This window comes from Eurytemora carolleeae, unplaced genomic scaffold (genome assembly GCF_000591075.1).
Source record: "Eurytemora carolleeae unplaced genomic scaffold, Eaff_2.0 scaffold307, whole genome shotgun sequence".
Classification (NCBI taxonomy): Eukaryota; Metazoa; Arthropoda; class Copepoda; order Calanoida; family Temoridae; genus Eurytemora; species Eurytemora carolleeae.
Genome location: NW_019396268.1, coordinates 160,913 through 176,575, shown reverse-complemented (window position 1 = coordinate 176,575; position 15,663 = coordinate 160,913). Strand labels below are relative to the sequence as shown.

At 32.4% G+C, this 15,663-nt stretch overlaps 3 protein-coding genes across 4 annotated transcripts in view; 2 read left to right on the top strand and 1 right to left on the bottom strand.

The window, feature by feature from the left end:
* The first annotated feature begins 327 nt into the window (after positions 1-327).
* LOC111699774 (acid-sensing ion channel 4) lies at positions 328-2,766 on the top strand. Of its 2 annotated transcripts, none has more exons than XM_023470507.1 (4): positions 328-526; positions 873-948; positions 1,631-1,693; positions 2,636-2,766. In XM_023470507.1, exons 1-4 carry the CDS (start codon positions 477-479, stop codon positions 2,756-2,758), a joined length of 312 nt encoding a protein of 103 aa, XP_023326275.1. In that variant the 5' UTR covers positions 328-476; the 3' UTR covers positions 2,759-2,766. The 2 variants fall into 2 exon arrangements, 1 of the variants encoding a protein (XP_023326275.1); XR_002764812.1 differs by lacking the exon at positions 2,636-2,766 and adding an exon at positions 2,555-2,629 and having other exon boundaries at positions 332-526.
* Positions 2,767-5,871: 3,105 nt separating this feature from the next.
* LOC111699765 (histone acetyltransferase KAT7) overlaps positions 5,872-15,663 on the bottom strand; it is a 29,254-nt gene continuing 19,462 nt past the window's right edge. The window contains exons 18-24 of the mRNA XM_023470500.1: positions 15,520-15,610; positions 15,178-15,225; positions 11,747-11,822; positions 11,336-11,420; positions 9,747-9,861; positions 6,351-6,438; positions 5,872-6,117 (exon numbers count right to left, since the gene is read on the bottom strand). Coding sequence (XP_023326268.1) covers positions 6,070-6,117; positions 6,351-6,438; positions 9,747-9,861; positions 11,336-11,420; positions 11,747-11,822; positions 15,178-15,225; positions 15,520-15,610 — 551 coding nt within the window. The 3' untranslated portion in view covers positions 5,872-6,069. The remainder of the gene's footprint in view (positions 6,118-6,350; positions 6,439-9,746; positions 9,862-11,335; positions 11,421-11,746; positions 11,823-15,177; positions 15,226-15,519; positions 15,611-15,663) is intronic.
* LOC111699766 (uncharacterized) lies at positions 6,917-8,912 on the top strand. The gene is made up of 2 exons (XM_023470501.1): positions 6,917-7,774; positions 8,108-8,912. The coding sequence occupies exons 1-2, from the start codon at positions 7,458-7,460 to the stop codon at positions 8,553-8,555; spliced, it is 765 nt and encodes a 254-aa protein (XP_023326269.1). The 5' UTR covers positions 6,917-7,457; the 3' UTR covers positions 8,556-8,912.

Here is a 15,663-nt window from a genome sequence, read left to right as displayed (position 1 = left end):
TCAGGAAGGATTTGAATCGGTGATTCAAATTTGTACCGGCAGTTTAGGTAGTTTAGAGACTCTTCAAATTCATTAAATTTGCACTCCGAACAACCTATTTTTAACTAAAGAGTAAAGTTTGAGGTAGCTTTAATATTTGAGTATTTAAGTTACTGATGATATTATCCAGCGAGATATCCTAGCTATGGGATGCCCACTAGCTTTAATATTTAAGTATTTGATTTACTGATGATATTATCCAGCGAGATATCCTAGCTATGGGGTGCCCACTAGCTTTAATATTTAAGTATTTGATTTACTGATGATATTATCCAGCGAGATATCCAAGCTATGGGGTGCCCACTAGCTTTAATATTTAAGTATTTAAGTTACTGATGATATTTTCCAGCGAGATATCCTAGCTATGGGATGCCCACTAGCTTTAATATTTAAGTATTTGATTTACCGATGATATTATCCAGCGAGATATCCTAGCTATGGGATGCCCACTACCCTGCAATAGAAGCTCCTTTAGTCTTGAATATACGTGAGTAACATTCAGGGTTATCTACAACGTATGAGAGTTTGAAGACGACCTGTCAATCTGTTTATGAAACATCAAAATTGGAGAAAAAATTCCTGCCAAATCAAAAGAAAAATCCACCAAAACTTGAAAAAAATTTATAATGGCCGACTTTCAGAACAACAGAAAAAAAGCTAAATTTATTTACAGGAAAGGGAATGACCCTGTAAAAGGAAAAATTAAAAATCCAATTTTGTTGTAATTTTTTATATTTAAAGAAAATAATGTTCAGTACTTTAATATTATTTTCATGAGTTTTAATTATTCATGATGTAATTTTATATCATTCCAACCAAACAACCATTTTCAGATATATTCGTCAAGAGAAGATTGATATTGGTTGGGGAAGAGAGGACTTCGATTTTGCTATTTCTATTTGGGCAAAGGTATCACTTAAATTTGTCATTGATGTGAAAATATAATGGGCTTCCAAATATATACAGTGCTACCCAACCCATGAGATTGTACATTTGACTTGAAACGCTTTATCACTCTTGTATGCCGAGTCCATTAGCGCCTGATCCAATCAGGGTTCAGTCATGTGTTTGTTGTCTATTCTGAACCAATAGAAATAGTATGGCGGTAACATTTATCTTTCTATCTCATTATCCAGTTAGAGATATGAATCCTTCAATCGGCGCTATAACAGGGAATGGAAATATTTAAATTTGACAATTTTAAGGTAAAATTAATTCTTCTGCCTTGAATATTGAAATAAAAAGTCGTCTTCATTGTATTGATAAAATCTGATTCTTTGTGGGTAGGCAGCGCGTTAGTCTCATTCATAGATTATTAACAATACAGATAGAACACTGGAGTCATATTTTCGAGATTTAGAGGTTTTCCGATAACATTAACCTTGAGGCAGAAGCCCAAAGGAGTTACGCACCCATTCTCTCTCTCTGTCTTGTAATTCGACGCGACATGCGCATAACTTCTTTGGGTTTCTGCCTCAGGGTTATTGTGAACGAAAAACCCCTTATTCTTGAAAAGACGACATCTAGTGTTCTATCTATATTGTTATTAATCTATGGTCTCACATTTTAAAATAATATTTTTTTTGTCTAGAATTTTCAAATTGAGGACAGCGAAGAGATAATAGTGTGTGATTCAACCTGTCTTTTAGGGGAGGTAAATGTCATTTAATAAGGACCAGAGGGGGGGGGGGAAGGGGAGACGACCCCCCTGGAAAAAATTAGAGCACAACTTCAGAAAGGGGGAAACTTCTAGTGCCTTTTTTATTTTTAACATTGATTTGAAAAAAAAAATTCTTCATTTTGCTTTTGTTAATATTTTGTAGCAACGTTTTTGAACGACATTTGCTATGTAACAAAAAAAAATTAATTTGTCGCAGCACTCGGCTCCCTTTTCAGAAGTCCTCAATTTAATCCTTACTATTGTTGCACAGCAAAAATGACGTTTAATTTTTGTGAATATTAAGAAAACTAACACAAACATTACTAAAATTTGTGTTATTATATATATACTGTCAAATTATTGAACAATCCCTTTCATACAGTGATTACCAGAAAACTACAGTGAAACCCTTAATAAGGAATACATCGGAAGAATTTATCAAATGTCGTCTTGACAATTTTTCAATGAGTTTTATACTATATTACGTAAATTTCAGTATTTGCGAAAATAAATAAACAGCCATAAATATGCGGGAACAGTTTTAAAGATTTCCATATAATCACTTAATTAAAAAAACTAAATATCTGCAACATTCCATTATCAGAAAGTGAAGAATACGACATTTGATTAATTCTTTCGATGTCTTCGTTATTAAGGGTTTCACTGTATGAATTATGAAATTTATAAATTTATAACTAAAAAAAGTGTGCAGTGTAAACTCGTTTTAGTAGGTTTGTGATTTAATAAATATCAAGTAAAAATATTTCCTTAGTAACATCATCAAATACACTCAAGTATTGCTATGATGCGTCTTTCTATTCCATTGTTTTCTGGTTGCCACTGTATGTTTTCTAGGTTGGGGTAATATTGGATTATATCTGGGTGTATCTGTTATCACTCTTGTGGATATTCTATTCATTATACTTTATATTCTAGGTTGGGGGTAATATTGGATTATATCTGGGTGTATCTGTTATCACTCTTGTGGATATTCTATTCATTATACTTTATAAACTTGAACATCTTGTCAAAATATTCTGTTCAAGATCATTTAAATAAATATATAATCCAAACAATTTTATTTAACTGACTCTAGGATATAGAGTTTACAATTTAGAATGCATAGCGTAGAGTTTGAAGTGTAGAGTGTACAATGTCGAGTGTATAGTGTAGAGCGAATATTGCAGATTGTAGAGTGTAGAGCACAATGTTCAGTAAAGAGTATAGAATGTAGTGTAGAGCGTATATTGCAGATTGTAGAGTGTAGAGCACAATGTTAAGTGAAGAGTGTAGAATGTAGTGTAGAGCGAATATTGCAGATTGTAGAGTGTAGAGCACAATGTTCAGTGAAGAATATAGAATGTAGTGTAGAGCGTATATTGCAGATTGTAGAGTGTAGAGCACAATGTTCAGTGAAGAGTAAAGAATGTAGTGTAGAGCGTATATTGCAGATTGTAGAGTGTAGAGCACAATGTTCAGTGAAGAATATAGAATATATACTGTGTAGTGTCAACGTACAGGTTTATTCATTAAAGATAAGAGTTTAATAACAACATTAAACTCTTTAAATCTAAAAATAAAGAGTTAAACTTAACCTTAAATAAAGTCTTGAAATGAAATATTAAGAGATTTGGTAAATAAAAGTATCAGTCTACAGCTGTAGAGAAAAGGATTAAATAAGTTCTGTTTGAACTTCTCTTAACCATCATTCCTTGTGGGATGTTCTGTAGTTTCATTGTTTGATTCAAACTATAAACAGTGGTATTTCAGATGCACAGCAGGACTTTTTCAGGGTTCATCTGAATATTCACGCTTGTTCAATCTTTAAAACTGTGTTTTTCTGACAATTGCTCTTTTATTCTGTAAAAATCTTAAGTCACTTTAACAGGGCTAGACACAACGTTAGAACAATTGTCAGGAGGAAAAACAAAGATATCTCAATCAACTTTAATCAGAAAATGTTGAAATGGTAAAAGCCAAAGAAACGGATCGTAAAATAATTCTAGAAATTTAACCATGGGCCCAGAAAGATTCTGCAATATTTATAAATCATTTTTACAAAAAAAAATATATTTTTAGCATTTAAAAATTCCATGAATTAATGAATGTCTTTAAATAATTAACATTTATTAATAAAACTGCACTACAATAAATAACTAAATAATTCATACAATATGTAAAATTGACATGCAAACAAAAATAAGTTTTTTTAGTATAAGGTTTACTTGATAATATTAAATGTGGATAGCATTGAATTTTAAGTTTACAAGTAATCAAAGAGAAGCTCTTTTAATTCACCAGCTTCTCATTCCGTCTATTGACATCTGTTTCATACAGGGTGTCCCACGAAACATGACACAGCAAGACGACTTGAAAGTCGTCTTTGGTATTTGAATTTATTTGTGACATTTAGTCTTCTATCTACTTTAACATGTATGATTCTTGAAACAATTATCACATAATTCTCCTAGCCCTGGCATTTCCAAAAAATGGTCTGCGTTTTTTGTGCTTTCAATATTACCGGAGATATAAAGAGTTTGGTTCAGATTTCAATTTTGTTAAATAAAAGCAAAATTGTCGAAATCTGAACGAAATTCTTCATATCTCGGACAATAATGAAAGCACAAAAAAGGCAGACCACATTTTGGAAATGGCAGGACAAGGGAAATTTTGTGATTATTATCTCCAGAAATTTACTTCTAAAATTAGGTTGACAAATAAACGCAGCAAATTATATCAAAAATCAAGACGACATTCAAGTCGTCCTGCATACTATCATGTTTCATGGGACACCCTGTATATGCTGTTTGACATCTTGATGTAAATCAAAATTGAATTCAAAAGTTATTGATATAATCGCCTCGCACTGTTAAAAGTAGTTTGCATGCATATATAAAAAGAAAACAGGATGTTATCATCAGAAATTACAAATAACAAATTAACAATATTAATAATTGGCAATTATAAATATCAATCTTTACAATATCGTCATTGGGTTGCAAAATGATGCATACACCACGTCAAATTAGAAATCATTATGTAGTTTGCATGCATATGTAAAAAGAAAACAAGAAATTACAAATAACAAATTCACAATATTAATAATTGGCAATTATAAATATCAATCTTAACAATATCGTCATTGGGTTGCAAAATAATGCAAACACCACGTCAAATTGGATTTCATTATGATACAAATTTGGACTCAGAAATTGAGAAATTTTTAGAAAATGTCATTTCAATCATTTTTAACAATTTCAATAATATTTTCTAACCTTAAGTGGTTTAATTGAAAGAAATCTTTTCCAGGTTTTAGGAGAAATATGAAAAAAACATTTTTAAATTTTGTTTAAGTTGAATTAGAGAAAATAATTAGATTTTTGATTTAAAGGTTTTAAAAAGAGGGAAAACATTACGTTCTTGCATTAGAGACTCTTTGAATTCGGTAAAAACTAATCTAAGTTTATAACAATAAAACAATAATGATTTAATCATCATACCACTACATAAATACTTACTAAATAATAAAAATAATATTTTCATGGAGATCTATAACTTACAAATATAATTAAAACAAAAGGTTACAAGCTGAAGAAGTTTTTAAATATTCTTTAAAGTCGTCTAACAATTTTAATTCATCTTGGTAAACCTTTTTTCTTGAAAAGAAATACAGTATTAAGCTGTTTCATTAAAAATGGCAGTATAGAGACAACTTAAAGATCTTGATTTTTATAGCAATGACAAGTTGTATGATTATTAAAAATCCTAGTCACGTGTCCAAATTCTTTCTATGTCAATTCATCAAATAAAGCGAAAATTGATTTTTGTAATGTTTGCAGAAAAGGAAGGTAAACTGCAGTATGGATGGAAAACGTAGGCAGTGAAGCCTATTTTTTAAAATTTACTTAGATCATCATAAACTCAGGTTCATATTAAATACCGTACAGACTTTCAGGCAGCCAGGACAAGTTGTACAGTATGCATACAGACCGTACACGGCAAGACGGGACAGTATGCATACAGACCGTACACGGCAAGACGGGACAGTACAACAAATGAATCATCTCCAACTTGTGAGATTAGAACAATCTTTAGATAATCTCTAGATCAGTGATTAGGATTCGGATCTGTTGGCTCCGCAACATTTTGGCTTCGGATCCAAGGGGCAAAATAATAACCAAAAATTGCAAACAGAAATATTTTGCGGATCCAAGATTCGAATCCGCATAAAAATTAAAGGGATCAAGATTATTATCCTTATTGGGACACTACATGTAAAAGAGCAGGTACACAAGTACATCTATTTAATCACGCTCAATTTGTGATGTTAAAACACAAAATCGGAGGCGCAAAGCGAACTAATTATTTCTTTATCTTCCTTTCTGTCTCTCCTCTTGCTTCTTTTTGATTTGCTCCGCCTTAAAAGATATGTATACAAAACAATTAAATTTCATGTAACCCTCATTGCAAAGACGACAATATCAGATTCACATTGGTTCCCCTAAAATCTTAAATTTTCATCAATCAACTTCTACCTCATCTTTGCTCGGAAAACGGTTTAAAGGGTATCTTTGTCAATAGGACATGTTTTCTACAAATATTAAAACTACGCCCACAGTCCCTTTAATGATGCAAAAGAGTTTTTATTCACCTGTCTTTTTTCTTTTGAAGTCGGTTCATACGGTTTCCACTTCAGAAATGCCCCGTTTATTTCCTTATCTCGGGGTCGTCTTCGAATTCTAAAACACATGGTAATAAGTAATAAGTAATAAGTAATAAGTAATACGTAATAAGTAATAAGTAATAAGTAATAAGTAATACGTAGTAAGTAATAAGTAGTAAGTAATAAGTAATAAGTAATAAGTAATAAGTAATAAGTAATAAGTAATAAGTAATAAGTAATAAGTAATAAGTAATAAGTAATAAGTAATAAGTAAAAGCTGTAATAGGCATAAGTGGGACTGGGAACGTTTAGATTTTTAATAACTGTTTGTTATCAGTTTTAAAAATCATTTAAACTACAACTTTTCGAGAAGCCCTTGGTTCTTAGGTTAAAAACTGAACGTTTTCAACAGCGCTAACCGATGATATGTTATAAATTTGAAATGTTGCCAGCCATTTTCAATCAAGACAAAGATGTCTTAAAAAAGGTGATTGCTGTCCAGGTTATCCAGATAAAAATAAATACAGTTTGTGTGTTAAAATGTAAAGATAATAGAGAATTTATAAATATTTTTAAGGCTTATCATCTTGTTTAGTTTGAATTTAAAAACATAGAAAGATGGATACTACAACCACAGTATTTGCAATAGTAACTCTAGTGATAATGATACTACTGTCTTTAAATCTGGCAAGTGTTTACATGATGTATAGAGTCCACACTAATACCAGCCAAGATATTATTAAGAAGGAGATTGATATCAAGTTGATGCAAATAAAAGTTGCTGAAGGAGAACTTGAAACAGTCAGACTGAAAGCCCAGAGAAGGATCAAAGACAGCATCAATGATGAGCTTGCGAGCCAGGGACCAAATCTAATGATGTTAAGCTAGGTCCCTGAACAACCTTTACCGGCTCATAGTTAAAGATTTTTTAGGATTTAAATTAGTGATTCATGAATTGAAACCTTGATAGGTAGTTCAACGGCCCCGCCATTTCATTAAATTTGGTCCCAGCTCAAAATCCGAGATGAAACCATTATCAGTTTGACAAGACAGGCAGAATTACAGGACAGAAATGTACTGGATTTAAAAGAGAAGATGAATGCTAAGATAAACTTGATTAATGTTCTTACTGAATGTAAGAAAGAGAAAGTTAAAATTATAAACAGTTTGACCTCCGAGGTAGAATTACAGAACAAAAATTATGACGACCTTAAAGAGGAAGTGACCTCTAAGAAAACCATGATTGAAGAACTTAGAAAGGAGAGTGAACAAAGGAGATTTTTATTTTTAGAATTATTTAAAAATCTTGAGTTCAAAGTATTAAATCCAGTGTGTCCCGAATATATTTTGTGTGGGAAGAAGTTAAGCTTGGAAGAGATGCCCCAACACTTTGATGAATGTGACAATCTAAGGCAGTGCTCAGGATCAATATAATTTTGATCTGTGGATCCTTGATCCAGGTCATTAACATTTCTTCAAGATTTACTGATTTTTTAAACAAAAGAAGAATTTTCAAATTATTGTTCTTTTTATTTGCTTTTTCTAATGTTTAACTTGATGAACCATTCAGAGATAAGGAAATTTTTAATAACCTCACTTTTTTCAACCGTTCAGACTTTGGTTTTCAGGGCAAAAATTTTTTTTATTACAGTTTTTGGTTGATATTTTGCCCCTTAGTCCGGATCAGGGCTCCGCATGTTTTAAAAGAGCTGAATCAGATTCCGAATCCTAAGCACTGATCTAAGGTATCTGGAGTGCCAGCATCATCTTGAACTGAATACTATTGTGGAAGAATCATGGTATAAACCCAACTTCAGCCAAAATAATAAGCCTGCAGTCTACAAGATGTCAGAGTCTAGGGACTGGATAGTTCTGCAAGGAAGATGCTCAGGAAGTTTGTTTATATTCTTCTTCATGCATCACTCTGAAGAATTGATGAAGAAAAGAAGATTTGTCGTAACTCTGAACATTCATGGGGAACAGAATATACAAGAAGGAATTATATCTCAAGGAATAAGTAAAGTCCTGAGATGTGCTTCTATAGGGATAGGACTTGAGGATGCCTTCAAACAGAATTATACTTTCAGCATCAACCATGGAGACATGGAAAAGATATGTGCCAGACAACATACCAGAGGAGTGCCTTCAAAGAAATATAAGCTATTTGTGAGATTTTCTGTCATGGAAATTTAGTGTATTAGAACTCTGTGTAACAAACAATACAATTACAATGCAATAAGTTAAAATATTTTGAAACCGTTCCAAATTTCAGATTAACCAGCTCCCAGGATTAGATCCAATTTTTCATAAAATTGTTACCAATCTGATATTTGAGAGAAAAAAAAAAAACATTTCTTTGGAAAACTAAAAACCCCACAAACACTGGAGTTAATAATTTTTTCCTTATTATTTTTTTTCCCAAACATGATAAATACATGTCCAAAACCAAACCATTGTTTGTTCCACCCAAGAAATTTAATAGTTTATGTAAACCAAGGCATTTTATAAATTCATCTTTTTCGGAAGAAGAAGTTTCATGTACAGCTTTATATTCAGAATACATTGATCAAATAATCTTTGAAGTTCTTTCTTCTAAAGCAATGGAATTTTTGCAAAATAAATTGTTTTAATGCAAAAAAATTATTTAGAAAAAAGCATAAATTTCAATTTATATTTAAATGTTGCATATAAATATGTGCATTCCCAAGAATATTATCCTTCCAACCTACATCTCTCTCCCGACCCACTTCTCCCTCCCAAATAATAATTCTTCCCTCCCTACTCCCCCCCCTAACCAACCTTTCCCTCCCGCCCAACATGCCTATCCTTCCCAATCTATTTTCTTTTACCCTTCAAACCACTCCCTTTCTTCCCTCCAAATATATTCTATGAATCTCACAACTTAACTCTCCTCTCCTCCCAACCTACCTCTCCATGTACTTGTTGATAACATCCACCTTCTTTAGGATAATATGCTCCTCCATCCAGTACTTAACCATCCCTCCCCTCTCCTCCCAACCTACCTCTCCATGTACTTTTTGATAACGTCCACCTTCTTTAGGATACTATGCTTCTCCCTCCAGTACTTAACCATCCCCCCCTCTCCTCCCAACCTATCTCTCCAAGTACTCGTTGATAACGTCCACCTTCTTCAGGATAATATGCTTCTCCCTCCAGTACTTAACCATCCCCCCCTCTCCTCCAACCTACCTCTCCAAGTACTCATTGATAACGTCCTCCTTCTTCAGGATAATATGCTTCTCCCTCCAGTACTTAACCATCCCTCCCCTCCCAACCTACCTCTCCAAGTACTCGTTGATAACGTCCACCTTCTTTAGGATAATATGCTTCTCCCTCCAGTACTTAAATATCCTCCCAACCTACCTCTCCAAGTACTCGTTGATAACGTCCTCCTTCTTCAGGATAATATGCTTCCCTCTCCAGTATTTTATCATCCCCAGGAACTGCAGAGTAGAGATGATGTCGTAGCTCTGTATACCTAAATATTTATGATTAAAGGGAGTGCTCATAAGATAAATGAGAATCCAAAAAAAAACGGGTAATAAAGTTATTTTATTCTTTTTTGTTCCGGAAAAATGTTTACTTTTCCCATTTTGTTTTCGGAAAATTTTTCCGCATTCTTCCGAGTTTCTTCTAATTTCTTTTTTAGCAAAGTACACTTAAATAAAATAGGACAATGTTTTCATAGTTAAGACAAACAACAAGTTTGTTAGAAAAATTAATGAAAAAGGACCAAACTTAGAATTTCAGAAGAAAGGAAACCGAATGCTTCTTAAAATTGACAATAACAGATTTTCTATCAAAACAAATTATAGTTGAACATAACATCGGTTGTTTAAAATTTTGCATTGACTTGCTTAAAAATAAAATGTTGCTGGGCAAATAAGATTTTTTTTTTCAAAAAGGGGCTATGATGGTGGATTCGGAAGTAAATGTGAAGGAAAAAATTTAGTCGTTTTTTTATCTATAATAGAATAGAGTTCTATTAAATTAATTTTATTCATTGTTTTAAAAGCAAAAGTCTGCAAGTCGCTCTCAAAAAGAAACAACAAAAAAATAATAAAATTTCGCATAAATAGTAAATTTCAGACAAAAGTTTACCAACATAAACTCTTCTTTTGTGTGAAAAATATAATAACGTACTTCAACCTTTTTTTAAAAATTCAAAATGATTTGGTTTTGATTAAAATCAACGGAACAAAGGAACACGTCTGGAAAAAACAAATGAAAAGAGGACAGGGTTGAGAACTAATTTCTGGTAAAAAACAAGACCACGTGAAGATTGAATATTTAAAGCACATGGAAAAACATGCCTCCTTCATTGTAAAAATACACTTTAAAGGGACTGTAAGTGTAATTTCATGTGACCCTCAATGCAAAGAGGGTAATGCCCGATTCACAACAACGGTACCCTTAAAACCTTTGTGTGTTCTTCCAGTACAAAAACATATGTGTGTGTAAACTTGGCTTGTATTTAGCTGCATACAGTCTGAACTTAACACAGCGTACACAGGAATGTATAGCTGAATACAAGCGGGTTTCGATATGTTTAAACAGACATACCTCTGTACTGGAAGGTTTTATATGTACCTTTGTAAATTATGTAAGGAAAATTATAATTCAAGACGACATTTAATCGAAAATCAGACAATAATTAAACGATAATTACATGAAAATTAGACAAAAATTGAAGGAATATAAGACAAAAGTTAGACAAGAATTACATTAGATATAGACAAAAATTTAAAATTAGACGATAATTAGATAAGTAGACGAAAATTAGACGATCGAGTGATAGACAAAAATTAGACAAAGATTAGCCACGTATTATACGAGAATTAGAAAAAAATTAGCCGAAAAAAATTCGTAAATTAAGACAAAATTTGAGTCTTAGAACAAAAAGACGAGAATTAGACAAAATTATTTGTAACAAAAAACTACAAAGTACTCACCCATTTCTTCACTGATGGATTTTATGCTGACCTCACGCTCAGATACATACCAGGAATCCCGGGTTAGATAATCCAATAGAATATCCTGAAATAAAGAGACTGGAGTAGAACATCCTGAACAACCATGCTTGAGCCGCGTCTCAAATTTGAGAGGCTGCTCAAATTCTTTAAATTCGGTCTCAGGTATATTTGTTTTCGTTAAGTCAAGTCAAATCAAACCAAACCAAACCAAACCAAACCAAACTAGACTTCTAGGGATGTTTTACTTCCACAATACCATCCCTTGTGAATGTACTAAATTAGAATGAATTAAGGGTTTACAATTTGCACTGATTTCACTTTTTTACTTTTGGAAAAATATTACTCGGAAATCATAATTTTTTTTACTCCATTTTTTAGATAAGCTCCTACCTTCCAGTATGCCCTGTAAGAGAGGAGACCTAGGTCGGAGAGTGGTTTTTCAGGACTTCCAATCTTACCCTCCATCCTGCATAAATCAATCAAACAATCGATCAATCAATCAATGAACCAACCTTTAACATCGATAAAAAGATGTTCAATGACGCGATGCATAATAATCAAGGGACTGTCAGCGTAAGTTCAAATGATCCTCCATACAAAGATGACAATACCTGATTTACAAAGAGTTCCCCTATACGTTTTGTCTGATCAAGTATGAATTAGATATCCATATTTTTCTTTCTTTAAACTGTTTATTTTCATTCACGGTTTCACGGGTGACTTGCACATTTCTTGCTTATAAGATCAAATTTAAGTTTCAAGAGAATCGATAAAAATCGAGTATTGCCATAATTGCATGGAGGGTCACTTGAAATTACGCTTATAGTCCCTTTAAGCTGCCGTCTTACCAAACAGACATCATTGAATACGTTAATATATAAATTGCTCAATGTTCATTATTATATTTAACAGTTCTTGTAAAATTGAAACTTTCCATGCATGAGTCAAAGGAACATCCAAATATTTGGATTGTTTCTTTTTACTTAAATCAGACATTTGCATTATACACAACACAATTTTCTTTTCTGTTGCATCATTGTTTAAAAATGGCAACTTGAAAACTAAATCTAAATCTGAAAATAATACAAAAATGGATGAGAAGTGTCCTGGAAGCTCAGTAATATAATGTTACCTAACGAAACATAAAAGTACTATTATTAAGAAATGCGCTGTTTAACATAACGCTACCCAATTCATGAAAAGCCAAGTATAAAATTTTAAAAAGATTAATTTAAAATTTGAGAAACAAAAGAATTTAAACAATAAACCTAACTCCTGGTATAAATTATCTTAATTTTCAGAAATTTAACAAGAATGCATGCTTGAATTTCACTTCATTATTTAAAGGGACTTTAAGCGTGATTTTATTTGACCCTCCAAGCAAAGATGTCACTGCCCGTTTCACAAGTGTACCCTTCAAAGCTGGGTCTGGTATCAAATAGATATGTACAATTTTAAAAACTGATTATTTACAATTGTAGTGTCTCTACTAATGTAACGCATTTCTAATGCAGAAAAACATAAAATATACCTTCCACATTATTAATCAGCTAAAAGTTTCAAGGGTACCGTTGTGAATCGGGCATGGTCAATGGTCATCTTTGCATGGAGACTGGAGAGTCCTGGGTCAATCAAAATTACGCTTTCAGTCCCTTTATTCTTCGGTCCCTTTATTTTTTGGTCCCTTTATTCATCGGTCCCTTTATTCTTTGGTCCCTTTATTCTTTGGTCCCTTTATTCTTCGGTCCCTTTATTCTTTGGTCCCTTTATTCTTCGGTCCTTTTATTCTTCGGTCCCTTTATTCTTCGGTCCCTTTTTTCTTTGGTCCCTTTATTCTTCGGTCCCTTTATTCTTCGGTCCCTTTATTCTTTGGACCCTTGGTCCCTTTATTCTTCGGTCCCTTTATTCTTTGGTCCCTTTATTCTTTGGTCCCTTTATTCTTCGGTCCCATTATTCTTTGGTCCCTTTATTCTTCGGTCCCTTTATTCTTTGGTCCATTTATTCTTTGGTCCCTTTATTCTTCGGTCCCTTTATTCTTCGGTCCCTTTATTCTTTGGTCCCTTTATTCTTTGGTCCTTTTATTCTTGTGTCCTTTTTTTCTTTGGTCCCTTTATTCTTAGGTCCCTTTATTCTTTGGTCCCTTTATTCTTTGGTCCCTTTTTTCTTTGGTCCCTTTATTCTTCGGTCCCTTTATTCTTCGGTCCCCTAATTCTTTGGTCCCTTTATTCTTTGGTCCCTTTATTCTTCGGTCCCTTTATTCTTCGGTCCCTTTATTCTTCTGTCCTCCTTGATTATTTTATTATAATTTATTCATCTAAACGCTTAAATCTTCAAAACTGCTGTATAACGCTGTATTGTTATTAAAATGTGTTGATTAAAAAATTAATAAAGAAGTATTCATCTTATCTATTATAAAATAATTATTGGGAGAGGGGGGGGGGGGGGGATAAAAATGGCGCTGATTTTTAAATTTTCTCTGGAAGAAAAACTATTTGTTTTTGTAAATTAACAAAATTTAAAATCAAGGGAATTTATTTTCTAACCCGTTGCTAAAAAAAAATTGTCGCAGCAAAATTTTTACAAATTCATACAAAAAACATAGTAATTTTGTTGACAGGTATAAAGTTTTTCAAGTGTTGTAAGAAAAATTTAAAAACAAAACAAAATACACTTTTCTGTACATTTATTGAATATATATCATCCTAGATATTTTGGGAAATCCGACCTCCATTTTTCCAAGTTACTTAACAAATTATTTACGGTTCTTCTTGAGAAATAAGTATTGTTAGAAGTTTAGTAAGCTCTAAGCGGATACTTATCTTTCTCAAATCTGACAAACTTCAAATTACTTAAAAATAATATTTTTTTACGAGGATAAAAGAAATAAATTGAAAATTTGACACAAACAGTAAAAATGAATTTGAAGTTTAAAATCAAAGATTTAGACATCAGGTTACAAAATAATAAATATTAAAAACAGCGAATTAGGCGAGTAATGAATTCTGTATGTATAGAGTAAAATCTGTTAAAATTGAACTGCTTCCTCCTCAAAACTTCCGCAAAATATGGTATGAAAAAAAACTTTAAAACTTTCGACTATTGATCTTATTTCGAATTTTTAAACAGAATTTAATTGAAGATATATATCATCAGAACCAATGTTTAAACTCGAACACATGTTATGTTTGCAAAAAAAAAATCGAAGAAAGCAAAGATTTTTGTTTGGAAGTTTTGAAATAAGTCTTCTGAAGCACTTAATTTTGTATGTTTTTGTAGTATTTCATAAATAAATAATTACTAACTAAATTTGAAAGTTTTGCTTTTATGTCCGAAAACTTTTTTTTTCTTAATTGTGCATTGTTTTTATTCTCATTGCAGCTTTATACAACAGAGACAAAGAATAAAATTAGAATAATTCAACAATTACGGTTGAACATTTACTAATATTTGCTCAGATTAAGGGAAGCAAATATACAACTCCACAAACTAAAGGTCACTTGAAATCGGTGTGAATCGGGCAATATCATCTTTACTTGATGGCCACTTGAAATTATAGGGTGTGGCACGCCTGCCCTGCAGGTTTTTGCGCGGCACAACTGCCGCCATTCCTTCCCGCAGTCATGCTGCGCCACAACCTGCTTGAGCGCAAGCGCGCAAAGAGGATTTTAAAGTTCGATTTTGTACTCTAACTTTGCAATTATACACCAAATGTCTTCTAGGTCTCAAAACATTTCTAATAGAAATTCCCTACAATTCTGCACTCTCATCTCAACTACCATGTGTAGCCAGACACTCCCTTTAAACATAAGATTTTTACTTACTTTGACAGCAAATATGAGAAATCTATCAGAAGTCGCCCGAACCCTTGTCTAAATAAAAATATTTCATAGAAAACTGAAATTTTAATTTTATAATTAATCATAATTCCACAACCGAACTTCAGGTTGTTGCCAAAAAATTTAAGATTTTAATCATTCATAAACCCCTTAACCGATTTGCTTTAAATTCTGATGGAGGAACTCGCGGAACCACGGGAATGTTTTAGCTTGGTTTTAAAATTCAATGTTGAGTGGGTTGACTTGTACAGGAAAACAAAAATAAAATCATAATTTACGACCAAGCACGGTGGTTCTCAATATATACATAATACATACATAAATTACCTTTGATATGGGGGTAGAGTAAGTATACAGGAAACATTATAGTTTAACACACTATTCTTCTCCTTACTAAAGTATCCCACTATATGACAACCTGAAATAAAGCCGAATGATTATTTTCAATTGCGTCTTCTCTATAACAATGAC